A 27,903-nucleotide genomic window follows, 5' to 3' on the forward strand; every position below is an offset into this window, starting at 1 on the left:
CCAAAATTAAAATACTGTACTCTCCATTTCCTCCTCTTTCTCTACAGAGAAAGCTGCTCAAGCCTGCAATCAAAATCATCAACACCTGGGACTGGTCTTTGTAGGAATGAGGCACAAGAGTGGCAGCTATTTACATCACCATCAGACCTTGAAGTTCTATTTAAACAGAATGTCAGACATATTGTGGGTTATGAATCATGCCTCAGAATATAACAATCTACCTAAATTATAAAAATTATACTTGGCTATAGATCAACACTTTATGATTCCTTTATTAGTCTATCATATTTTTATTGAGTATCATAGACTAACATACAAATGATGTTGAACAAGCCTCTTAACTGCTCAGTTTATCAGACAAATCTAAGGTTGTATATTGCAGATGATATTAACAGAGAAATTTTTCTCACTAGTGATTCAGTATACAAATGAAATCATAGAGCCTATATCAATGAATTACTCAAACAATGTTGTTTAATTGATTCAAAAACAGAACCAACAATCAGAAAGACCTAAGATGGCATCATTGAGAAGACTGTACCAAAAAGCTTATTTTTGTTCCCTTTTTAAAACAAAATTAGTAGATTATGAGATCAGGGTAATGCATGCTTATATTCCAGCAAATATGTAACAAAAACCTCTTGTGATATTTTTATAGACAAGATAACAACCTAAAGTCTAGATAGTAGTAAGCAGATATTTTTAGAATTGGACTAGACCTAACTAGATTAGATGACCCTCACAATTTGAACACCTTTACCCATACCCAATACATTCCTAGACCTTAACCTAGGACTCATCTTCATTCTTTCTTTATCAGGACTATCAGTATACTCAATTTTGTGGATAGGATGAGCATCCAACTCAAAATATGCTCTAATCAGGGCCCTATCAGCAGTTGCACAAACAATCTCATACGAGGTATCACTAGCTATCATTCTCCTCTCAACTATACTAATCAACGGCTCATTTACCTTAAAAATGCTTTCAATTACTCAAGAGAACTGATGACTTATCATTACAGCATGACCGCTTGCCATAATATGGTATATCTCTACATTATCAGAAACAAACTGAAGGGGAATCCAAATTAGTATCAGCCTTCAACGTAGAATATGCTGCCGGCCTCTTTGCTATATTCTTCCTAGCAGAGTACGCAAATACTTTTATTTGCATTCTTTTATGCAAATAAACTTTTAATGCATAAAAGTCTACCTAGGTATAAGTCTCTTTTTGAGTGCCTTAGATAATCTATACTTGACCCTGGCTTTCTCAATATTTTAATTAATGAATTGGATAAAATTATAGATGTCATACTTATCAAACTTGCAACTGACACAAAACTCTGAGAGATAGCTAATATGTTGTCAGGATCCAAAAGCTTTTAGAATGGCTAGAATGATGGAACAAATCTGAAGAAATTTAATAGATATGGATTTAGCAGAACAGGAAAAAAATGGCTAGATTGCAGTAATAGAAAAAACATAAGAATTTTAGTGAATTATAAAGTCAGTGTTAGTGGAGTACAAAATGATAACTAAAAACAAATCTAATTCAATTTTGGACTGTATTAAAAGATGTATAGAATCCACAGTGTAGAAAGTAATAATTGCATTTTAATTTGCAAGTCAAAACTGTTTATCAGTTAAATCAAAATATTACCTTCCTGTTTGAGCATAAGATTTTGGGATGGACATTGACAAATTAATGTAGATTCAAAACAGGATGACAAGGAAGATAAAAGGATTCTAAATGTTGTCATACAAAATGGAGTTGAAAGAACTGGGAAGAAAAGACTTAGGAGAATAGATATCTTCAAGCATTTAAATGGCTATCATATGTAGAATAAATTAGAATTTTTCTGTGTTGGTCCAGAAAGCAGAAATAAGTTAAAGGATGACAAGAATATTTTGTAAAGGTTGGCATAAAATAAAGTCTTATTTAGATATGGGTTGAACTTCTGTGGTCATTCCAATTCTGATTTTCTGTGATTTTGTGAATGAATTAAGAAAAAAATATATATATATACATATATATATATACACAAAGATCATATTGGAACAAATTAAATTCTTAATAATATAAATTTCTAAGACATAAAAAGTCTGGTTAAAAAGAAGTCAATTTCAGAGAATTGTCCAAATTGTTTCATTGTTTGAAAAATTTGAGATTTAAATAAATAGGTCAATATTAAATGAGATTTATTATAACTTCCACTAAACTACTTCTACCATGCCTCATGATGAAGTGGAAATGATCCTGAATTGGTGAGAACTGTGCCAGCAGAATACAAGCTCTGGCAAGTGGGAAAGACTTCAAATTCAGGCCCATAGTTAGATTGTAGATATGTCATCTGAGGCTCAGCATAGTTATATCTGCAGAGGCTTATCATCAAGTTGGAAGCAAAGTAATGAATAGTTTGACCTCTTGAAGACCTTCTAAGATCTTGAAGATCTATTAAGACAATATCAATGGAGAGAGAACTAATATAAACAAAATTACAGATCTTTTCATTAGAGAAATAAGTTTATTATGCCATTAATGAAGATCACTTATTTTCTCTATTTTTTGCAGTTGTGGTAACTGTGAACTTTTCAAATAAAAAGGAGTTACCCCATTCTTTTCTTTAAGTTGAAATAGCCAAGGAGTTCTTCATTTAGGATCTATGATGTTTATTTAAAATTTCTAATAAGTATGTTTCAACATAGCTGAATTGTTTCACAAAACATTATTTTGAGAAGAGCTCCATACATTTCATCAGAACAATAAAGAAGTCCAACACATTAAAAAATGTTAAGAATTCAGACCAGATATTCTCTTTGCAACAACAAATTCTAACCAACATGTTAGAGCCAGCATGAAAACAGTAATGATTATGGAATTCTGTATAGCATTCTACTCAACTGTTCATTCACACTCCCAACCACATTCCATATGTCTATGAATGTGAACAATTATACATATATATTTGTACTCACAACTACAGTCATATACCATTATCCTCTGAATTTTGTTTCTTTGTGGTTGCTAGAAATTGTTGTTATTCAGTCATTTTATTTATGTCTAATTCTCCATAACTCTATTTGAGGTCTTCTTGGTATAAATACTGGAGTGGTTTGCCATTTCTCTTTCCAATTTATAGATGAAGAAACAGGCAAAAAGATTAAGTGACTTGCCCAGGGTCACACAGCTAATAAGCATCTATTGTCAGATTGAACTCTGGCCTTCCTGACCCCAGCCAGTCACAAAAAATAAAAAATAAAAAAGCTGTTCCACTGTATATAAGTATATTTAAATATTAAATCTTATTAGTCCTGAAATACAGTAACAAAAAAAAAAACATGAAATAAACATTTTTTATTTTCCTTTCCTAAAATTTCTTTTATTTGGCTTCCAGGGTTATACATAATGTACAGAAAAATTGTGATGTAGAAATTATACTTAGGTTTGAAGGAAATAGTAACATGTCTTTATAAAATAAGGGAATGAGCCTTAGTAATATTTAAGATCCATTCTATTTCTGAAATTCTGTACCTACCTATATCTATAGTTATTTTGCCAAATAAAGTGATGTTTATGAATTACTTTGTTACCATCATATGCTGATTAGAGGGTCTGGAATATAGACAACCAAAGTTCGTTTCTATTTAAATGTGCTACTTTCTTCCAAAATGTCATTCATCATTGCTTTTATTAATGGAAATTTAGTGACAAAGTCCATCAACCTGAAAAAATATGTTAAAGTTAGAAGGGACCTTACAGAGTATCTAGGAGATTGCTCTCATTTTACAGAGAGGAAATAAATAAAACAAAAAGTAACAAAACTAGCATTATAACAGAAAAGAATTGTCAGAATAAGATGTAGGGTAGATATATATACATTCTTGGAAATAAAAGACACATTAGAAATCACACACATAACATTAACTAGGAGGAAAAAAAAAACAAAGTAATAAGAGCAACAAGTAGAAAAGTCAAACTACTCTCTGTGAGTAAAAGGAAGATTATTTTTGAGACCTACATACAAGGATAATTAAACAATATGCTACTATGTAGAAGCAGATTGAATGAAAGGACTAAATCTGAAGTACCAGAGAATAATAAAACTGTAAGGTAAAAATAAGATCTCCTGGCCAAGATTTAGCTGAGACTACACTGAGAAGTTTGTATTCTGTTAAATGCCAATGGGAGAAAAATGGGGGAGAGGTAAAAGTTGGGAGTAAATATAAATAAAGATTAATTAAAAGACATTAAATCAGTTAAAATATATTGCCTTCTAAACAATTATAAGTTAAGAAATGAAAATGTGACAATACTAGGGAAAAATGTTTTGAAAATGTGAAACAATTAGGTTCATAAAACTTGAGAAAAACTTGAAAACATACATATCTTTCCAAGTTACACTGCTCACTTTCACATATTATGTGGTCCAAACAAATCAGCCTTCTTATTGTTCCCCACATATGACATTCCATTTTTGCTCCCTATGCATGGACTAATCTCATATACCGAGAATGATTTCCTTCTCTTTTCCAAATATTAGAATTCTTATTCCCCTTCATAGTTGAACTCAAGTGGCTCTCCACATGATCTACTCCTCCTTTCCTCTCCCTGCTGGCTGCCAGCACATGTATATATATTTGCCTCATACTTGCATTTTGTATGAGAGGGGGCATGATAAAGTAGACCCAGCTTTCACCACAGGGACAAGAAGAGCTTGATTCAGTCTCATGCTTGACTAGCTAGCTATGTGACCCCTGACCAAACCTCTTCACTGCTCATTATCCTAGACAACTTTCTAAAACATAAATTGCAGGAAGGCAAAAGTGCTGATCTGAACTGGTAGAGGAAGTTTTCTCATCTTTAGTAGAGGGGAGATAGGAAGTTATATATATGTAAATATTCATACATATGCATGAACACACACTACATATATACACATATATGTGTATATATACATACATACATACTATATATTTACATACACATGCATATATATATATGTTTTATAGAAGAGAAAAATATATATTAATGTTATAATTATAGGTATATGCTGTCACACACAGCTCTATACAATGCAGGAAGAGAATGATTGCAAGATGTTTCATTTTTGTAAGTGCATGTCCAACATCTGGCATATAATAGGTGCTTAATAAATGCTTGTTCATTGATTAATTGAATACAGTACTTAGGACAGTACAAAATACACAATGGATGCTTAGATGCTTCTCACTTGGTTAACTCATTCTCTAGTTATTACTGGATGAAGAAAAATCTGTACTGACAGACTTTTAGAAGCAACTAAAACTAAAGCCATTTGGGTACAGAAAATGGGAATAAGTTAAAGGTGATAAAACCACCAGGGAAAAACAAATTAGATGAGAAAAACCCAGCTTTTTATGTAGAGGAAAAATTCAGAGGACAATGGTGCATGAATTAAAAGATATAAAATTAATATATCTATGTAAGGAACAATTTTGGCAAATAGAAAAATGAAAATATATGAGTTTTTAAGGCTTACATATGTTTGAACATTTGTTGAAATAATAAATTCAAAAAAGATGATTGTAAAACTAAGAACTATTCAAAGGCTTAGCTATCATCTGACCCAATCCCCTTATTTGACAACTGAAGAAAGTGGGACTTGAAAAATGCAAGTTCTTTGAATAAAGTGACAAAGCTTTAAAGTATTGAAGCCAGGTTTCAAACCTAGTTCCTCTAATTGCAAAATCAACACAACTTGTAATTATGCTTATTCTACAGACTATCCAGTAAGTAGTCACAGAGACTGAATTTAGTAGAGAAGCTGGGGTATAGAGAGGTTAGAGTGAGGGAAGTAAATAAAGGACAAAAGTCAGGAAAATCTGGGCTGCTCTCAGTAAATGCCCAAGACTCTAATGTTACAATATTTGTGGGTATTAAGGTAGTACTTTAGTTAGGATATAATAATAATGTTATTACAAAATTCCATAAGGAATGGGAGGTGGGGGTGCAGAAGGGGAGTTGTCAATATGTCAGTACTGTTCCAAGTATGTCAGTATATATGTCTAGATGGAAAGAAGAGTAAAGAAATAATAAATGTCAGGTGGAGTACATTGAAAAATTTTTCTTGGAGGAAGGAGTTTGGAGCTAGGTTTGAAGAAGGTAAGGTAGTTGAGTTAATGAATCATGAGACCTTATGTGGGGTGAATTAGATGCCCTCAAAGAGCAATAATGAAGAATCCTTGTTAGGGGACTAAAAACATTAGATAGATTTGGAATCAGGTCCAAACTCTGTCCTCACCACTTGCCAGTTACATGATGATGTAAAAGTCACATTGCCTTCTTGACCCTCAGTTTCCTCATGTGTAAAATTAAGATAATGATGCCTGTAATATATTACAGGACTATAGTGAGATTTACACAAGGTAATTTATGTAAAATATCTTGTAAGATTTAAAGACCTCTACAAATGTCAGGCATAATTACTGTTAATTGGAGCAAATGTTTTGAATAAGCTTATAAGACATCAGAAAAGATTAGGGAAAAAGAGGAAATTTTTCAATCAGCTAGTCAACAAGAACTTATTAAATAAGTAGTACATTACAAGTACTAAGTGCTAGAGATGCAAAGAAAGACAAAAGAGAATATCTCAAGTGGTAGCTAGGTGGCACAATGGATAAAGAACCAGCTTTGGAGTAAAGAAGATCTTATTCAACTTCAGACACTTACTAGCTATGTGACCTTCATGTGTAAAATGAGCTAGAGAAGGAAAAGTCAGGCTAATCCCAGCATCTTTGCCAAGAAAACAAAGAGCTGGACACAACTGAAATAATTAAACAACAATGCTCTCAAATGAAAAGCCTTAAACTCTAGTCATAAGAATGTAGATCTCAAAAGTTATCATAACTTAAAGTGTAGAATGCCATATAGTATAGCAGTAAAAAGCAGCTAGTGGGGTAAATAGGAAAGCATTTACTTAGGGTACAATACACAGGAAAGCAAAAATGAAAAATAATTTTCAGCATCTCTTTTTGTAAATACATATAGATTTAATGCCAGTAAACTCCACCAGTTGTGGCACACAGGTATTTATTTAATGATAGCTCAGGTCTTACAAATAAGACTCTAATACCTCCAATAGAAAGCAATATGCAGGACATTCAAATTTTTGTGCAAGGGAAGAAAGAGATAGACACAATTTTCAAACTTTACCTGGAGCATAAAATGCTCTGCCAACTGTAGAAAAATGGCCAGGGTTCAGCCATGGAAAGCAGAAAATCTCTGAAGTGTAAACACCTGACAACTGCTAAGAGAGAACAAGGACATATAACTTCCTGATGCTGCTAATAAGAAACCAAGTTTATTTAAGACTCAAATATCAACTTGAGGCTGGTAAGATAATGGGAGAATCTCTTTCTTGAAAGCGTATGGTAAATTGGTACAGATGGTAAATTGGTACAAATGGAGGGATTGAATGTGGTATATCTGAGTATGTGTCAGGATCTTGGTAATTTCATTTTCTTGTAGGTGATTCTGGAGCAGGGGTAAGAGAATCTGGTTGCAGAATAGAAGATTAATCTGAAGAACTACGGAAGAAGTGAATGCTACAGCAGGTATAGAGCCTAGTGTGACCAAAACACTATCTATCCACTGAGTCCTGAGAGTTTTCATATTGTTATAATGTAACATCACAAGATCACAGAAAATTAGATTTAGAGTTAGGACGGACCTTAGAGACCAACCCCCTCATTTTACAGATGAAGAAATTGAAGCATATGGAGATTATAACATGTCCAGAAACTAGGGTCTGAAGTTAAATTTTTACTCAAGTAAACTTTTTAACTCCAAGTTGCTCTATTTGCCATGTCATAAACTAAGAATAAGCAACTATTAATCATACTTGCTCTCATAACATTTTTCTAAATTGACATTTTAACTTAAATTGGCATTATAATCTTTTTACAGGAAAATATAGTACCTAAGAGTGAGAATAAAAGTAAACATATATATATATGTTTCCCCCAAAATAAATAACAGGGCTCCTAAAGCTCAACACTGGTTCTCAAGATACTATATGGGTATTGGTTATGGAATGGTCTTTTACTTTATCCTACTAAAGAAAATGCAGAAGATGTAAAAGCCTGACAAAAGCTCAGAAGCAGATATAGAAACCCACAAAGCACTCAAATAGTGCTTTAGATTTTTCCCCAGAAAGTAAGTGTACTCTGCAGGGTTGCAGGACAAGAAATACCCATTCCACTGGACCCATACTATCTGAGCAATTCAGAGAAATCGCCAAAAGAGTTGGCAAGGCTCCAATCTTCTTGCTTCAGAGGCCCTGCTGGAGATGTTCTTCCTTTTCCAATGAGCATACATCTCTCTCTGAGAGGTCAGTATCCAAGTGGATGAACTTTGGAACAAAGCCATCTGCAAGGCTGATAAAATCCACTCTAAGGGCATCTCCTCTCAGTGTGCAATTGTATCTATTTCTGTCATTTGCTTCTGTAGCAACTCTCATCAATGAATGTCCTGGCTTTTTGAGCAGGGAAGGATTATCATCAGAACTCTAGTCTCTGACCTGAGCTTAGAAAAAAGAAACAAAAAGTAAGAGAGATTAAGGCCAAGAAACTTAAGGGCAAGCACCTTCAATTCACTATATGCTTTTGTTCCAAATCTCCATTAACTATTCCAGGATTTCTCTACTTTCCTTCATCTCAACCTTTATGAAGATTCCCCTCTACTATATTCTGGCCTAGAAGTCCACAGGAAATGGAGGAAAAACAAAGCCAAAAAACCATGACCAACTTATTTTTATAGCCCATGGTGGAGAGAGGGCTCCTTCTAATAAGAATGTATCCTAGTCCCTTCTACTTCTGGGCCCCAACTCTCAGTGATTAATCATGTTGGAGGTAATTCCAGTAACTGAACCAATCTGAGGACTTTTATGAATTCTCAATAAGATGCCTTCCTCAACAAGAGAACTCTACATGTTGCTCCAGACCAAGGCCTGTGTTTTGTAATCTCATCAATTTGATTGTAAATTAATCAAGTAATCTGGGGAGACAAAGGATCTCTATATTGAGGCTTCTAGTGTAGGAAGAATCTTTTTTTACTTTCTCTTACTTTTACTTTCTTCCTTAATAAACATTTACCAAACAGGGATAACTATAACTTAAATGGAATTTAATCCTTTAGGTTTGTTTTGATTAATGTGTCTTTCTCCTTTTACCACCAATAAACCTAAAGTATAAATAAGCCAACTGATTTACTTATCTGCACATGGGGTTGGCATGTATGGGCAAGAGAAACAAGGCTAAGAAAGTACTAAAAACAGGTTATTCCTTACTTTTCGGTCTTTGATTTAACCAGTTTACTATATTCCCTCCAAACACACAGTTTTAAAGTTCATTCTTGGTTCTAAAGGAACAATTCAGCACAAACCAAATGCTGTGTTTTTCCCCAATGAGCAGAAGTAACATGGTTCAACAGCTAAAACAATACACCAGGGATTTATGTTTTATTTCTCACTCATGTTTGTGTCTTAGAGCAGAAAAGGCCTTTTATTTTGCAATGCTTCTGTGTTCCCACTTGCAAAACAGAGATGTTCATATTTGTTCTGAATGAATCAAGTTACAAGACTTGGTCTCTGCCCTTATGAAGCATGCAATCTGTCTCTCTTTCTTTAAAATAATAGTGAGTGGAAATAATAATGGCATTTAGGTAACACTAAGGTAGCTCAGTGATGATGTTTCTGTACTTAAAAATCTTATTTCCAAAAAATTATATCCTGAAAGTTACAACGTGTATTAAGTGCCTACTAATTGTCAGCACTATATGTCAACATTGAGGCTACAAAACCTAAAAGCAAAAAACCCCTGCCCTCAAGAATCTTATGTTCTATCAGAAGAGACAGAATATGAATATATATATAGTGTGTGTGTGTGTGTAAATAAATATATTATAATTGTGTTGAGCCTGTAAAGGGTTAAAGGGAACTGTATCATTAAGAGATGGGTCATTCTCTGAAAGCCCCCACAGCTGTGAATCATAACACACTTGAAGGAATTGCAAATCAGCCTTTACTGATGCAGATGTTGCTTGGGAATTGGGAATGAAATAAATTGGAGGCAAGAGAGAAAAAGAGAGAGGTCAGAAAATGGAACTGCTTCTCAGTCTCCTCGTATCGTTATCATCCTCTCACAGGAAGAGATCTATTCTGCTGGTCGGAATTAGATCTCCAGCAGTCACTAGCAGTTGGATCCTGTAACATCCAGCAGCTACTAACAGGTTCTCCTGTAACATAATTGGAATTACATTAGTAGCCAATGGGAATTAGAAAAGGCTTATGGAGGAGGTAAGGGTCCTTTCCTGCCATCATTCTGTATTCTTTGAATTCACTGCTAGTATTACATTTCAGGCATTAGTGCCATCCAATTTTAGGGATCTTAGAGATCATTTAGTTCTCAAAATCAAAATTGTTTGACAAAAGTTAAGAAAATTATGATGCTGCCTGCACTCACTACAAATTTATATTATATAATCTCAACAGGACCCAGATTGTGACAAGGAAATCCTTTTATACCTCCCCTCACTTCTATGTCACAGTCCCTACTCACTGCAGTGGCTTTTCCAAACTTTTTCATAGCTCTTCAAAACTCCCATAGCTCCCCATCCCCCCCATTATCTCAGCTTTAGAATTTTGCCTCATATTTCACTGAGAATAAAATGAGGCCATTTGCTGAGATCTCCCTCTTAACTCCTACTCATATCTCATCATTCAGATGCCTTCTGCCACTATGTCCTCCTTTACTCCTATCTCATTTAATGAGGTGGTCCTTTTCCTTGCTAAGGCCAAACCCTCTCTATGCCCAAGTGATCCCATTCCATCTCATCTTCTCCAGCAGATTGCCCCCTCTGTCATTTCCACTCTTCTATTTATTATCAATCTTTCCCTGTCTGCTGGCTAAGTGAGAGCAGCTGAACATGCCCAGATATCATATGTTCTCAAAAAGGCCATACTTAGTCTATTCATCCCTGTTAGCTATCGTTTCTTATCTCCCTTTTTGTAGCCAAATTCCTAGAGAAGACTACATTCAACCCATCTGCTTCTTTTTTCTTACTTGTTTCTTACCTCTATAGCCTAGTTTCTAACCTCATCATGAAATCAAAACTGCTCTGTCTAAAATTAGCAATGATCTTATATATAAAGTTCAATGGCCTTTTCTCAGTCCTCATCTTCTTTGATTTTTCTACAGCCTTTGATACCGTCAATCATTCTTTTCTCCTTGATACTCTCTCTTGATAGTTTTCTCTCCCTACTCTTCTCTCTAAGCTTTTGTTATACTACTTTAATTCTAGTTGTCCTCCCACCTGCAAGTCCTGCCCACTAATGATGATTGTCTCCAAGGCCTCTGTCCTGGGCTTTCTTCCTCTATACTGGATTTCATCAGTTTTCATGGATTCAATTATAATCTCTATACTAATGATTCTCAGATTTACTTATGCAGCCCCGATTTCTCTCCTAACCTCCAAACTAACATTTCCAACTGCCTTTTGGGCATCTTAATGTCAACCAATGTCACATAAACATTTTAAATTCGAAATGCTCAAAACTGAAACTATCTTTTACCCCAAATCCCTGCAAATTCTAAAATTCTCTAGTAAGGTGAATACAAATCTAATTGCATGTCATAATTTAAGCAATAGACATTCTTTGTTCACTTATTCTTTCTTATGTGAATACTTAGGTCAAACTCTTTTGATCAATTTCATTTGATCCTTACCAAAAAAAGCCCATAAATACAATTAATCAAATTGTATACATGTAAGGAAACTGAGAAGTTAAATGACTTGCTCAGAATTATACAACTAGTAAATATTCAGAGCAACAACTGGAATCACATCTTCCTGCTTTCAAATTGAACCTTATCTACTATGTCACTTAGGATAGTTAGATGGCACAGTGGATAGAGTGCCAGGTCTGAAGTCAGGAAGAATTGAGTTCAAATCCACTAACTCGCTATGTGATCTTGGGTAAGTCATCTAACTTTTCTCAGCTTCAGTTTCCCCTCCACTCTAGCATTTTTGCCAAGAAAACCCCAAAATGGGTCATGAACAGCTGGACACAACTGAACAAGGGGTCATTTAGTTGCTCTGTCATATGCATTATTATCTGTGTTTTAGGGATTGGGAAACTGAGGCTCAGAAAAGTAAAATACCTTTCCTAGGTTACATAGCTAAGCAGAAGCAAAGGCAGTATAGTAACTAGCCCCATAATATTCTTTCTATTATCTCAGATTGCCTCCACAATTCAGGCCCATAAACTAATCTGTGATTTTCTATATTGGAAAAAATCAGGCACTAAGTTGTGCTTATTTAATTCAACTTGTAACAATGAAGCACAACACCACAGATGTCTCAGTCTCATTTATAGAAGAGCAAAGACTATATGACATGTGTTGTCCCTTCACCTATTCTGCTCAGGTATAAAATAACCCTTTAATTCAAAGATTATTAATAATCTTAATAAGCCTTAGACTCAGAAATTAGATTCTAAATTATACTGGATTACAAATTCCATGAGAACACTATATTCATTTTTTTCACACTTCCCCAGTGACTAGTGCATAGTGTTTTGATCATTTGCTAGGTTCCTACATTACTTCCCTATGTCTATTCTCTCTCCAATACTGGGCAAGCCTGACTCCCTCTTGGTCTTCACTAAGTATCTGAGATCAGCATAATGGTACAAGAAATAGGGATCTGGTGTGACCCCAAAAAAGAAAGAAATGGAAAAACAGTGAATGAAGTAACAATTATTTTGGAATAAATGAGTGAATTAATAAAACAGCAAAGAAAAATGAAGATACAGTGAAGAATTAAAGGAAATAAGTAGACAAGAAGAAAAGCAAATAGGGTGGATAAACAACTGTGAATGATTAGTTTGGGATTCTTGCAAAAGAAATGTCATTTTAAAAAAATTTAAGGGTTAAGAGGAGCACCAGATGCATAAAAAATAACCGTAAGGATTGGAAAGGGAATAAAAAAATAAAATAAAAAACATCTTAATCTGAAGTCCATGAACTTGTTTAGAAAGTAGATAGATAGATAGACAGACAGACAGACAGATGATAGACAAATTGTCAATATAAAAATAAAAAATGTTAAGTACCCCTAAAAGACTATCTCTGTCTAATATTAAAGATAAAGAAAAAGTACTGGGATGAAGAAGGAAAAAGATCATTTGTAAAAGGAAGACAACATTTTTGTGTGTGTAAAATACATTGAAATCACGAAGAAAACTTTTAACAGTCAATAATACAATGAATATGAATCTTTCAAGGGAAGGAAACTAATCTAAAGAATCTATTGACACCTGATTATATAAGAAACACAAGGAAAGAATTGAAAATTTTAAAATTATTCAATTCATAATCAAATCAAAATCTAGGAACCCAGGGACAGATATTTTGGATTGGTTATTTTTGGACTGGGCATTTTTCAGAGACTAAATTTAAATACTTTGATTTTCTTTTAAAGTATAATTCTATCAAACTTTTTAAAATGGCTCATTTAAAAAAAGGAATACAATACCCTGTGTTCTGCTACAAGTCATAGAAAAAAATCTTCTGAGGATTAGTGTTCTTGGCATGTAAAAAAGACACAATATATTTATTTCAAGTAGAATAAATAAAGCATATAGACATTTAGATGACTCCCATCTTAGTATCTTGAATAGGATAACAGCTTCCTGTATCACAATCAAATTGAAGCTAAGATAAAAATCATGAAAATAAAGAAAGGAAAAGTTTAATGAATAAAAAGGAAATATTAATCCTTTAGGGGAAAAGTGCTTAAAATAAGGGAAAATATGATAGAATTTTTTTTAATTCCTTAAGACTATAATGATCACAAAAATATCAACTTATAATATATCACAGAATATATGACTATATTTTTATTATACAAGATGTTTTACTGAAGCCAATCATCTGACTAACATGAATGTTAGATACTACACTTAATAAATATTACACGTGATAGAAGAGACAGCTATTTTACTATGTATGTTTTTTGATAAAGGAAATTTTATTTTATTTAAATGTATCTAAGAAGGTAACCATCAGGGCAGAGTTCAGTAACTCAGAAGTTTTCTCATTTAGAGAAAGTCAGTTGTAGGCAAAAGCAAAGTACTTGAGAGTTGTCAAGAGAGATTAGATTCACACTCATGACATTTATGAAAAGTTTGAATGTAGACCTATATAAGTCAGGAAAAGTTTCCTTATTCAAGAATCTCCTATGCCAAGTAAATCACACATCTAGTCCTTATTCCTATCTCTATTTCTTATAAGATGATTTTGGTTTTGATACTACATAGTTGCATCTATAAATTGAAAACCACATATTCACTCATTATTTTAAAATGTCTAAATCATAAATGGCATTTTCAGAGTATTTGGAAACAAGTAGCATATTAATATGTCCATAAAGATTATTTTATAAGCAATCAAAGCATCATACACAAAATTGGGGAAGGTGAAAGTACTCTTTAATAGAATAAGAACTTATTTTGTAACCAAATTAAATCAAAGAATAGTATCATCAGAGTTAAATCTAAAAGATACCTAGTCTTTAATTATAAATGCAGTAATTTATTTAGTACCTTATTTAGTAATACACACATCCTATCTTTTAACTTACCAAAGTTTAATCTTCAAATTCCAAAAATGGCATCTCTTCCTCCAGTAGGATTTTCTGCTATATTGATTCCATTATTTCTTATCCAAGCAATTCCTCAAAAGCATCGTTAGCAATTGTTTCTCAAAAATTTGACTTTTTAGCATATGCTTCCTTATAAAATCCATGAATGGATATTTAACTTAACATGTGAAGTAAACAAATTGATAAATTATTAGGCTCACGGTAGAGTGCTAAATTCTTCAAATCTTGTATTATCTCTTAATCATGTGTAAGGGACATCATACCAGACATTTCTCTCTGAAAATATTTGATCAATAATGTCTCCATACACAGAAAAGAAAAAAAAAACTATCTAGTCTCCTACTCTCTATCTCTTTCAAATATAAAACCAGACTATCTATCATCATTTGGATTTAGCACAAAAAACCAAACTACTTTACATGAATGAATGAATGAATGAATGGTAAATTTGTTTTGAAAATGTACATCAAAGATTTGACTTGGAATTTTCATAAATATCCACTTGGAAAATTCATAAGTAAAGTTTTTTTTTTCCCCATAACCCCAGGCTTTAAAACAATAAACTTTTATTTAAGAAATTCAGTATATGTCTAAATGAATGTGATTACTCAATGACAGATATCTCTAAGGTATAATTATGACTGATTAAAAATAAACTGTTCACTGCCCTATGCTTTGACCTGTTTGGTAGCCTCTTATTCTTTAATAGCCAACATACTGGCAACACTGTAAAATATTGTTCCCAATGCTCAAAATGATGAATCATAACTGGGGTGTTGTTGTTTTTCAGCTGCAGCCAATGAACCACTATGGTATATCCATTTCTGATATTCAGCAAACATTAAATGATGAAACATGGCATTCAAAAACCTGAAATCAGAATACTTACCAGTTCAAATAAGTGAAAGGTTTAAAGGTACATAGAACAGAATAAATTAGTTCAATTCAATTTGGCTTAACAAGCGTTTATTGAGTACCTACTATGTGCTAAGTACAAAGATACATCTTTGATGTTACTGTGTTCACCTAGAGAAAATATTTCAGTGTATACAAAAGTAGCAAATACCGTAACGATTTTTAAATTGAAAAAATAAATAAATAACTACTTTGAGAATTGACTGGTTGATGGGCTGGCTGGCTTTGCAAAGAACTTGTTTTGGTTTAAAATATTTTAATATGAAAATATGATATTCTTCTTGCTCTCCTATACATTAAATCAGTTCATACTTATGATGGAAGGCAAAAAATTTACTTGAAGCAATAAAATACTACAAAAACATACATTTATGTCAATGGGGAAACACATTAAAATCCAAATTTTATAAAAATAAAAAAGATATCGGTAATGTACCTATAGAAAGGCACACACTATAAGAAATAAAAAGAAAAAAAAATTTGGACTAGTTCTGTAATTTCAGTAGCATAGAGAACTTCCAGTAAGGAAATTCCTTCTATCAATGTACGACTACTCTAAAATTTAATTATCCAGGGGTGGAGAGACCTTTGGTTATTGCATAGGATTGCATAGTTTCAGAGGCAGAACTTGAGCCCAGGTCTTCATAACTCCGAAGCTGACTATCCACTATAGCCCACAGTGTTATATGTATGCTGCTAGTTCTAGCAGTATTACATTAATAATTGTATAGTACATATAAAGGACTCTTGGAAGAACTAAATATTCAACCATTTCAAAAGCTGATTTTTAAAGCTGATCTAGGAAAAAACACTTGGTAGGCAACACAAAAATTTGAATCTCAAATACTTATTTAATTTCAATATGTAAAGTATTAATCCACTTGCTTCTTAAGTTCATTTTAGAATGAAATGTGAATTTGTGAAAGAATAGGTTAAGTGATCTAAAGGATATTAACTCTATGTTCAGCAATACAAAAAAAGATGAAGGAAAAGAAATGAAAGGACAGACATTGTTTACAAAGATAAAGAAGAATCTACTTTGTAGTTCTGACATTGTAATATATAATTGTTTAATCCTTAGCGTTGTATACTCTTGTTAAGTCAAGTAAACCAAAGTAATACTATGTTTTAGAAGACAGAGGCATTTGACAGCCATTTTCTCTTCTTTATACAATTCCCACAGCCCAGATGTACTTGAGCAGATAGAATTCCCTTTAGTCTGCTAGTCATGTCCCCAGATGTGGAGTATAAAGTATTCTAATTTGTTCTTTACCAAGCAATGAAGAAGTCACACTATCAGAAAAGGAAATGGTATATACATACTCTACAATTACTCTTAGAACCAAAGCTGTGACTCACCACAGCCGCCTGCACAAGACAATTTGGCTACTGGAAAATCCTGATTAATGACATTTTCCTTTAAGAAGAGTAACAACCTGATCTGCCCAAACTCCCATCTTTTCATCTCACCCATTTCTGCTTGCATTATCTATTACTCTTTCCAGGAGCACCTGGAGAGAAGTTAAAAGAAAAAAAAATGTTTCATAATCCTTTATTAACCTCACATCCAAGTAGTCTTCATACAAATGGAGATCAGCTTTCTTTATGTCAGCTTCAAGATGAGTGAGGGATGGGGTGGGAGGGAAGGGGGGACATTTCTGATGGAGATAGGACTCCCTCGGGGCACACTAAGAATTTCAAGTTATTCTTTAATCTCAATTGTGATTAATCCCTGTCTACAAATAAGGGCAAGCAGAAAATCACATATCACTTCTAGAATTGCGGGGAGTCACAATTAGCCCTGCTGTGTTCAATACACAAAGAAGCAATAATTCCAAAAGATCTGGTTAGTGCTCGCACAAATTCAAGGCCACCAAGATGTATTTCGTAAGGAAAGCCAATTACTTGAGTGCCCCTGTACCTAATCAAAGAGCCCTTCTCCCCTACCATAAGTCTAGAAATGACAGGGAAAGAAAGCTCTGGCGCGCCCCACGCTCCCCCCCCTCCCGCATCTTTTCGAGCTTTCAAAGCCACCCACAGTACAGGCTTGCAGAGGTAATAAACACGGAAAATAAATTCACTGCCAAACGCTTTATTTTTTAATCAATACAAGAGGCAACCTCCAACGGATAAGTCACTGAATCCAAATTCGAAGCCCTTCCGGAAAGTCACCACCTCACCTCAGAGAAGTCACATACATACGGGAGCTGGACTACAATGACCTAAGGAGTGTGGGAAAAGCCAAAAGGAACAGAAAATGATTTTTTAGTAATAAATGTTTTTTTAATCAAATTAAAATAAGTAAATAAACCCGCTCATTCATTTTTATGCTTGCAGTTTGCTTTTCTTCTCCATCTCCAAACCTTCTTTAATGCTCGATTTCTTTCCCCCTTTTCCATCTTTCTTCAAACTCTTTAATCTCCTGGTGAATTCCCTCCCCACTCTGACTTGCCCAGTTCTTTCTCCTTCAGTGGAAGAGCTCCGGTTTCCAAAGAAGTCCATCCACTCTTCTTATAGCACTCTACCCACGATAGCAGCCCAGATCCTCTATCCCCATCCTCGATACCACTGCCCCTCTCCCAGACTGAGCACTGGACCACACCTGGGATGCGCTCAGGACAGTCACTTTCCCACCTCTCCTGGAGCACACACACGCGCGCGCATACACGTACATACACGCACCACCCCCTCAGTATGCCAGGACTGTAATAATTATCATCATCATCATTATATCGCCTGTAATCGTTGGAGAACAAATCCAGAGAACAGCAACAGCCGCCACCGGGGGAGGCTTAGTTACAAAATCCTGTGCTGGGTTCTGCCTCGCATAGCAACCACCCTTTAAAAAGCCCCAGTGCTCCCCACTCACATTTGAAAAGCGGGGGACACTCACCCCTTCTGCTAACAATCTCCTTTTCCACCCCCATCCCCCAATTTGTCAAGAGAGCTTTCCACTTCTTCGCAGGAATCCATTCCCAACCCTGTAGGTAGTAAGCCTCTTTCCTCCCAGAACCTCATCCTTTCACAGCTTGGGCACTCTTGTTACATTTAACAGCAGTCGTTCCAAACCCATGTTAGTGTCTTGCTGCCACTCTTGGGCTCATCTTGTGGGGTCCGTGAAAATCTCGGTCGGGGAAAGTATTCTCTAACCTCTGCCCCCCACCCCCACCCAAAAGAACCGCAGGATGCCCCCTCACTCCACTCTCAAGCTTCATGGAAGCAAGTATCCAACACTCACCACCTCTATTCTCCAGCTGGCGGAGAACCGCAATTGGTAATTTCATACCTCGGGTTGCTGCCCCACACACCAGGGGCTCGGGACCCCGGGAGACCCCTTGCGTAGAAGGAAAGCACCCCTCCCCAGACCGCCTCCGCAGCTGCTGCACCTGATGCGATCCTATTGCGGAAGAGAAGTTCGCCCCTACTGACCCTCAAATTCCTAAATCTGTCCAAGAGGTAGTTTTGGTGAAGATTGGAATCAAGTGCTCTAAACCCAGTATTATTGCATCCCTTCAATCCCCAGCCCTGGCTTCTCCTTTCCTATCTCTTTCCTATAACCCATAGCTGCCGGGACCCCATGTAGAAGAGAGAAAGCAAGACACAGTGAAAATCAAAGGCAGATGCTGGCAGTTTACACACAGGACACGCTGCCGGTCCATCATCAGCCCCCCGGCCAAACTCCATCCCCCAATGGTTTGGTGCGTCTGTTGGGAATAAGAAGCACGTCCACGGGCAGCTGCTACACCTCACCATCGCTCTCCTTAAGTGTGGTCGGTGGGTGCTGTTGCCCTGCCATCCCCTTCTCTCCCCGGCTCCACTCCGACAACAACCAACCTCCTCTGTCCGTGGCTTTTCTAACAGAGTCGGTCGTTCCAGACTTTGCAGTACCAAAGCCACACTGGTTGCCAACTCCCGAATCGGACCAAAACCCGAATGCTAACTAGACATTTGTGGAGTCTACCAGCCTCCCCCCCCCCCACCCCAGCACACAACTAGACAGACCCCTTCTCACCACTTCTCACCATTGCACCCTCTACCCAGTTTTCTGGGTTCCCCCCTCTCCGGTTCTGTGCAATTCACGGGTGGTGGGGTGGGGGTGGATTTCTTACCTTTTTCAGCGCTGACATTCTCATGCATTACTATTTCAGCAGGTTCGGAGTGACATGATGAGGTGGCCAACTCCCCCTAGGTCAGGTTCAGTGAGAAAGTGGACAGGGGAACCGTGCTCAGAACATCAGACTCGGTGGCTGAGGTTGTACTGGACATTCCATGCGCTAAGGCTCCTGCTTCTGGCTACAGCCGAGGCTGCTTCTGTGAACCCCCCCTCCCCTCCCTCCCTCCCTCCCTCCCCCCCTCCACACACACACACCCCCGCCCCGCGCGCGCACACACACTCACACATACACACACACATACACACAGGCGCGCGCTCTCTTCAGATTCTCGAACTGGTTCTCACGGTCTGCACCTGCGCAGTCTCGAAGACTGGGAGGCACCGGCGCACTTGGGGGGCCGTCCCGTTCCAGGCTCCATCTAAAGAAGGTCCGGAGCGCTTCCCTTTTTTGGTGCTTTGAAATAGAGTGCCAAAGATGTCTCTTTGCAACCCAAAACAGTCTTGGCTACTGAGCATGCCCGGACCTAGTCGGAAAGACATTTTACCCAGAAGAAACCTTCAGTGTCCTGCTCTTTCCTGGAGGTGCTGAGAACCGGGAAGGCTGAGAAGCACAGCTTCCAATTTGAGCCAACTGTTGAATGAGGAAAGGATCTGGGGCCATGCAGGGACACAGAGACGGGGAAGCTCCCCAGAGAAGCTGTCTGCGATACTGGTCAGGCTGATCTCTATCTGGGTTTAAGAGCAGTTAGCAAGTTAAATCTCCCGTAAAATTGTAGAAAGGCATAGTCCGGGAGTGGATAGAACACAGAATTTCTAGTCATTGAAGACAGGTTTAAATCTTTATTCTGTTATCAGGTGGACCAGATCGAACTATAATCTCTTTCTCTTCAATTTCTTCATCTGTAAAATGAGTGGATTGTAATAAGGCTTTAGATACTGTGCTATTAAAATAATATTGTAGAGACACACAGGGGATCTTGATGTTCTAGTCCCATTATGAACAAGAAAAGTAACATCACTGGAGACAAAGAAGGCATTACAAAGACTTTCAAATACTCCGACCCCCTATTTTTTCCATTAATTTCCTCCCTCTTCTCCTAGCACTCTTTATCTCTGACACAACTATCATATAATCTATTATGTATTCTAACATGAAAGGTAGAAGCAATGCTCTCTAACAGAGGTTCAACGTTATTCATTCCTCCTTTCCTTGTACCCATCCAGGCTCCTTTTACAGAATTCATTGCTAGAAGAGCTTTACTTATCAACATGGGGAGTAAGCTAAAATTCTTATATTGATAGTTAATCCCACTGCATTCAGTCCTAAGCACTATTCAGGATATGACTCTGAGGCTGTAGTCTAAAGTTTCCCCAAAAGAGAAATCAGTTTTTAAAAGATACCTAAAATACAAACATGAATTGGGTTTAGAACTAGTTAAGCTCATATAAAAAAAGGAATGATAAGTATCAAAGGATAATAGTATGTTTATCACAATAGTTAAAATAGAATATAGTGGTTTCTTATCACTACTGCCTGTCAGGGGCTATTATTAATTAGACATTTCACAATCACCACTGCAATAGATATTTGGAAGATCAAACTGCCAAATCTGGTCTTGATGCCTCCCCCTCCACTGCCAAGGCTTTCCTTTTCCTAAGCCTGATCTTGCTATTGATCCTGCTATCACAATTGTTCTTGTGAGAATTACCCCAAACATTGGAAGACCTTTTAGGACCTTTCCAGTCTCACAAGGTCAATTACTAAAGAAAAAGCTCTCCTAGAATACATTATGATAGCTTTTAATTATTTGGGGGTTTTGTTATTTTTAAGCAGATATAAGCTATTTATTTTATAATGATATAAGTTCAGACACCTTGCTTGAGATCTTTGTGAACTGCAGATCCATGGGATGAGATTTGCCTTGCTAGTCTATGAACTTTAGATAATCAACTCCAAGTACTTAATCCCTTCTGAGAACTTCATGCATCTTAGGGACTATATTTTCTTTCAAAGTTACCTGCTTATTTTTGTGAAGGATGAGTTTGATCTTCTAGTTGGATTCCCTACCTTAGGAATTCCTGGAGAAATTTTTGATGCCTGCTTTGCAGGGATCTAATTTTCCATAATTAAATCTAGCTTCTGCCTGTTAGTTCAGAGTAGACAGGGAAACTTTAATGCTTCAGTGCCATCCTGGAGTCAACACTGGTTTGTTGTAATATTTGGAATCCAACTGAGCCCAGAGAAGAGATCCTAAGTATTCATAGATTTTGACAATCATTTGAGCACAGCAGCTTCAGGGTCTACTCATAGTGTAGAGAAGCACCAACAATGAACTTTAAAAACACTAATTCATGGTCTTCAACAGATAGTTACAATTAGGGGAATTCCATGGGGGCTGCACAAAAGGAGAAAATGACTTCTAGGGCCAGTAGTGGGACACACTTTTTTGTCACATTAGTCCCAATAGTTTTGTAATTTAAATTTAGGCCCACTCTTCCCCACTCTTCCTTGCAAACTCAAGATTGCAAGGAAAGAATATATATGCAGTTTGGGAGAAATGTCTTATACTATTCTTAGTAAATCCCTTTTCTAAAACCTAATGGAATCTGGTTGGTTATTTAATAATGGAAAACACACTATCAGGGGCTTTATAGATGACAGTATTAGAAATCCTTAGAACTCTAGCTGCCTTCATGAACTCTTTCCACCAGTGTATGAATTGAGAAAACAGCACCAGAGAAGGTACTACAGTTTTATAATGTTTTTGGTAGACTTAACTCATCTCTCTGTGGTGATTATAAGCCTCTTGATGACAAGGATACTATCTTGTTTGTGTTTATATCTAATCAACTAGAATGTGATAAATGTTTAATGAATAAAAAATAAAAGGATAGGAATGATAGATTGGAATAGACCAGACAAAAGAGAAAAAATAGGGAGTAAAAACCAAAAATGAGTAAAATATTAAGAAGATATTTAGCAATTTTAATAAAATTAAAATAATCAGGCCCAAAACATACCCCTGGATATACAACATTTCATCTTCCACCTGTGTGCTCTTACATAACTGGCAAACTCTTTCTCTTTACCTCTTAGAAAGTATAGCTCCATTTAGGCTCTGCTTAATTTCTTCTATCCACAAGAAGCCTCTCCTGATATTCCTCAGAGAGGAATTTCACCTCCCCATTCCTTTCTTTTTATTTTGTATATACCTAAGAACAAGTTGCATATTCCAACAATATATAAACATTGTCTTGAGAATGAGAACTGTTTCACTTTTGTATTTTTGTCTTTTAATTCCTAGCACAGTGTCTTACATAATAGTTAGTGTTTACCAATACTTGTTTCTTGATTGATAGGTAAATATGATTGATGAGCTAATGTCAATTATCTTTCAGAGATCCTAAAAAATGGCAGAGGTGCTGCAGGATTGAAGACTAAGTCACAGTTTTCAAGAAAAGGAAGAATAGATTTTTCACACTACAGGTGAGTGAGCTTGACCTTAATAATTGTAATAATAGAATGTATTTTATAATTCTATGGGATGTATTATTCAAGGAATGGCTAGCAAAGAACTAGCATGATATTATCAAAAATATGTCCTCCAAAGCTAATCTAGTTTCCTTTAAAAAAAAAGAATCCTAGAAGAATAGATTAAAGAAATGCTGTGAATATAGTTTACCTAAATTTTAGGAATACATATGATAAAGTAATGTTATTTTGTAGAGTAAATAGATTTGTGGGATAGATAGTTATACAATTATATTGTTTTGGAACTGATTGAATGACTGAATCCAAAGAGTAATCCATAATGACTTAAAGTCAACTTGAAAAGAGGCTTCTAGTGGAGTACTTCAGAGATCTGCACTTTACCCAAATCATTTTTATCACTGATTGGGGAAGGGATAGAAATCACGTTTATCAAATTGCATTGGCAGAATTCTCTATTATCTTTTAAATAGCTGACATATTAGATAAAAGAATTAGGATTCAAAAAAAAATCTCAACAGGCTAGAATATTGGGTCAAATTTTATAAGATTAAATATCTTCAGAATAAGTATAAAGATTATACTTGAGTTCAAAAATCAACTTCACTAGTATAAGAAAGAGGATAGTTTGTTGGAAAAAACAAATTGTAGTTTCAGTGGACTACAAATTCAATCTGAATTAACAGTGTGATACAGCATCTATAAAAGTAATTTTAAAATTGCAAGAGGCACGATATTCAGGATTAGGCAAATAATGTTTGTGTTGTAGTTTGTTCTGGTTAGATCACTTCTGAAGTACTGTGTTCATTTCTGAATACCATATTTTGAAAACATTAATAAGGTGAACAGCATTCATGTAACAGTGATCAGGAGGGTGAAAGGCCTTAAGAACATGTTTGTAGATTATTTTAAGGAAATGGTTATGTTTACTATAGAGAAGAAAAGACTGAGGGAGGAGATATTATAACTGCTTACTAATACTTGAAAAAAATCACATTTCTTGCTTGGTCTAGAGCAAAGTTGCAGTGAGGCAGATTTAAACTCAAAATTATCCTAACAGAGCCATCTAAAAGTATATCAGGGAACCCCTATATATAGTTAATGGATTTTCTATCATAAGAGGTTTTAAAACAAAAGCTGAATGACTACTAGGTGAGTGCTAGGAGGGATTTTTCATTAAGATGGTTTATAATAAATAATGTCCCTTCAATAATGGCACACATTCTGTGAATGAATGACTTGAATAAATGAATGGTTTTATAGGTATTTGCAAGGGTCACACTAGTTAGATTGGATACTGGAAAGAACCTTAAAGATAGTCTATTCAAATTACCTCGTTTTACATATGAGAAAATGAGGCCCAGAGAGGGAAAGTGACTTACTTGCCTTAGGCTACATAACTAGTAAGTAGCACAGCAGTAGTAGAAATTTATTGTAGTGGTTTTGCTCTGTTATATAACATTCCTTTATTAAGAGAGTAGAGCATTGAGCATCCCACTGTGTCTAAACTGCCTACTTCCCAATAAGTGAAATTTTCCTATGGTATCACCCTAGGAAGAATAAAATCCCACAGCTCTCTCCCTGGGCTGCTGTTCCACACTATTCTTGTTCATAAAAAGGCTTACATTGAGAGAAAATGCATACTACAGGATTAAATGAAGTTGGCTCAGTGGGTTCACAGTCTAAGGCAACCTAACACAAACCAAGAAAAAAAGATGAGGATATTCACTCTAAAGAAGATAAAGTATGACAAGATGTGATGATCTTGAAGATTTAGTACATGGAACCTGTCTTGGTGACCCTTCCCAGCGTTTCCAAGACAGAAATTCTGAAAGGAGATCAAGGAAAAAAGTAGGTTAACAAAAAGCACATATTATGTTGGCATTCAAAAGATATAAGTTCTAGTTTTTTTTTTTTCTTAATTTGGGGTAAATCATAATTTCTGTTACAAAAAGGGAAAAAAAGAACAGCTGTTCAACTTATCCAAGGGGCAGTCTTGAAAATAAAAAGCAAATAAAAGAAAGAAGAAAGGATTTATTAATTCAGCCAAACACTTCCCTAAGAATAGTTTGCAGAGCACTGAGGAAGATAAAAAAATTTGCTTAAGACACAGTTTCATCTTCATAGGGCTAACAACCAGCAAGAGGATACTAGAATTAATACTAATACACTTACCATATATAATTTTGAAAAGTCAAAATTATATATGGTAAGTGTATTAGAGAGTTACAAAACAAAATGCCCAAAGGGGAATTTATCAGAGATCTAGAAGGTTTTTTGAAGGAGATGGCATTTGAGTTGATATTCAAAAAGGAAGGCAGTTCATCTTGTCAAGAGGGAGGTCCCTGCAGGAATAAAGAAAAGTCATTTCAGAATTTAAAGCTGGAAGAGACATTAGAAGTCATAAGTCCAATGCTTTCATTTTATAAGAATGTTCAGAAAGGTGACGTGACCAAAATCACACAGCTCATAAGTAGGAGAGAGGAGATATAAACTCAGGTTTGATGGCTCCAAATATAGCACCTTAAGTTCATTACTCTTCCAACTCCACCATACCATCTCTGAATGAAAGTGATCTTTGGAGTCACTGAAGTTCAGAAAAGTTATTTAACCAATCTAAAGTTGATAGTAAACAGCTAGGATTTTAAATCTTTCCGCTGTCACACTGTTTCTTCAGGAATAGTATTTCAATAAGAGCACAAGGGATATTGGAGCAGCAAGCAGGTAAGAAACCAGTTTGGCGCGAATTTAGCATGGGAAGGAAGGAAAGAATAAGTATTTATATTACTTTCCATACCAATATTTACAAATATTATTTAATTTGTTCCTCACAACAATCCTGTGAAGTAAGAGCTAATTATAATCTTCATTTTACAGTTGAGGAAACTGAGGCACACAACTGTTAAGGGACTTGTCTAAATCATATTACTGGTCACACAGCTAGTAAATGAAGTTAGATTTGAACTCAAGTCTCTCTAGCGCAAGATCCGGCACTAGAGCCACTCTACCACTTAATTGTTAGGTGGAAGAAATAACATGAAGTCACTCAGAAAGTAAATTGGAGTCAGAGTACATAGGGCCTTAAATGACAAGCAAAGTTATTTAACTAATCTGTAGGCAACAGCCTCCAAGAAAAGATTTCTGACCACAGAAGTTACCTGGCCAACTGAATAAGCAAGACCACTATGGTAGAGCATTGAAAGGTAAAAATAGACTGGAAAAAAGGAAACAGTGGAAGCTGGAAAATCTATCAGGAGAAGGCTCTGGCAATAATCCAAATATGCATCCTGGTGGTCCGAGAGGAAGTGAACAGATTCAAGAGGTGTTTTTTTCAGAGGTGAAAGAGAACATTTATAGAAAAATGCATACTAATTAAAATAGGGAAAGCAAATCAAATACCTAGAAACCTTAATACACATATACATTAGAGCCCAAACCTGTCTAGAAAGATGTTTTAAGATAATAAAAAAATAAAGCAAAGTTTACTTCCATTTGGTTTCATGTTAACATAGTTAGAAGGAACTACTCTCACTATCTATAGTTATCTAGAATTTGCAACAAAATTCAAAGGACATGAGGATTTTCTTGGGATTTAGAGATCATACAGGCCAAGTCCCTTATTTTATAGATGAGGGAAATGAGCCTCCAGGGAGAGGAAGTGATTTGTCTAATAGTATACAAGACATAAACAGCAGTCAAGTTTCAATTACAAATATTTGGATCCAAATCTTGTTCTCTTTCTACTACATTATGTTATACATGCAAGTAATTATCTTGGAATATCAGTGTAACTTCACTACACTGCCCAATTTCTCAAATACTTTTTCCTACTTTCTTTTTCCATTTCCTCCCCAAACTCTTTGCTTAACTGGTATCTTTTTCCTTGTTCCTCCTTAACCCTATATCCCCTAGTTCCCAGTCTTTCAAACACAATTTTTACCCTGAAGTTCTTAATGCTCTTAATGTTTTTCATTCTTGGAACAATATGTGGTATAGCGTCTGATATATAATAAGCTATTGATAAATACTCTATCTTAGGAATTAGGGAATACAGTGAGTAGAATTCTAGACTTCAAATCCTATCTCAAAAACTTATTAGTTTTGTGGTCCTGAGCAAGTCACAACCACTCTCATCCTTAGTTTATCTATCTGTAAAATGGGATTGTGATTGATCAAATGAGAAAATGTGTAAAATACTCTACAAGTCTTAAAGCCCCATATAAATGCTATCTAATAATCTTATTGATAATAATTGCTAACATTTACATAGTACTTATTAGGTACCAGACACATGACAATTATTGCTTCATTTGATCCTCATAACAGTCTCGGGAGATAGGTACTATTGTTATCCCCATTTAAAGGTGGGGAAACTGAGGCAAAAAAGAGGCTAAGTGACTTGTCAAGGAGTCAGAGTCTGAGGCTACTTTTGAACTAAGATCTTGACTCCGGGCCAGGAACGTCGTTCACTGAGCCTCCTAGCGGCCTTCGTTTGCCCTAACCCCAACACTCCGCCCACCCCAACCATTCCCCCGCGGTTTCTTTATTGTTGATTAATTTATTTATCCTGTAAATACCACTGGATTGGGAGTTCTGGAAACCTGGATTCAGGCCCCTCTTCGGGTCTCATTTACGAATCAATCAAACATTCAATCGATAAAAACTTGCTAAAGACCTACTA

At 35.7% G+C, this 27,903-nt stretch overlaps 1 protein-coding gene across 1 annotated transcript in view; it reads right to left on the reverse strand.

The window, feature by feature from the left end:
* DLGAP2 (DLG associated protein 2) overlaps positions 1-19,935 on the reverse strand; it is a 1,170,371-nt gene extending 1,150,436 nt beyond the window's left edge. The window contains exon 1 of the mRNA XM_051976005.1: positions 19,728-19,935. Coding sequence (XP_051831965.1) covers positions 19,728-19,751 — 24 coding nt within the window. The 5' untranslated portion in view covers positions 19,752-19,935. The remainder of the gene's footprint in view (positions 1-19,727) is intronic.
* Between the last annotated feature and the right edge of the window lie 7,968 nt (positions 19,936-27,903).

The sequence above is a fragment of the Antechinus flavipes genome, chromosome 2 (assembly GCF_016432865.1).
Source record: "Antechinus flavipes isolate AdamAnt ecotype Samford, QLD, Australia chromosome 2, AdamAnt_v2, whole genome shotgun sequence".
Taxonomy (NCBI): domain Eukaryota; kingdom Metazoa; phylum Chordata; class Mammalia; order Dasyuromorphia; family Dasyuridae; genus Antechinus; species Antechinus flavipes.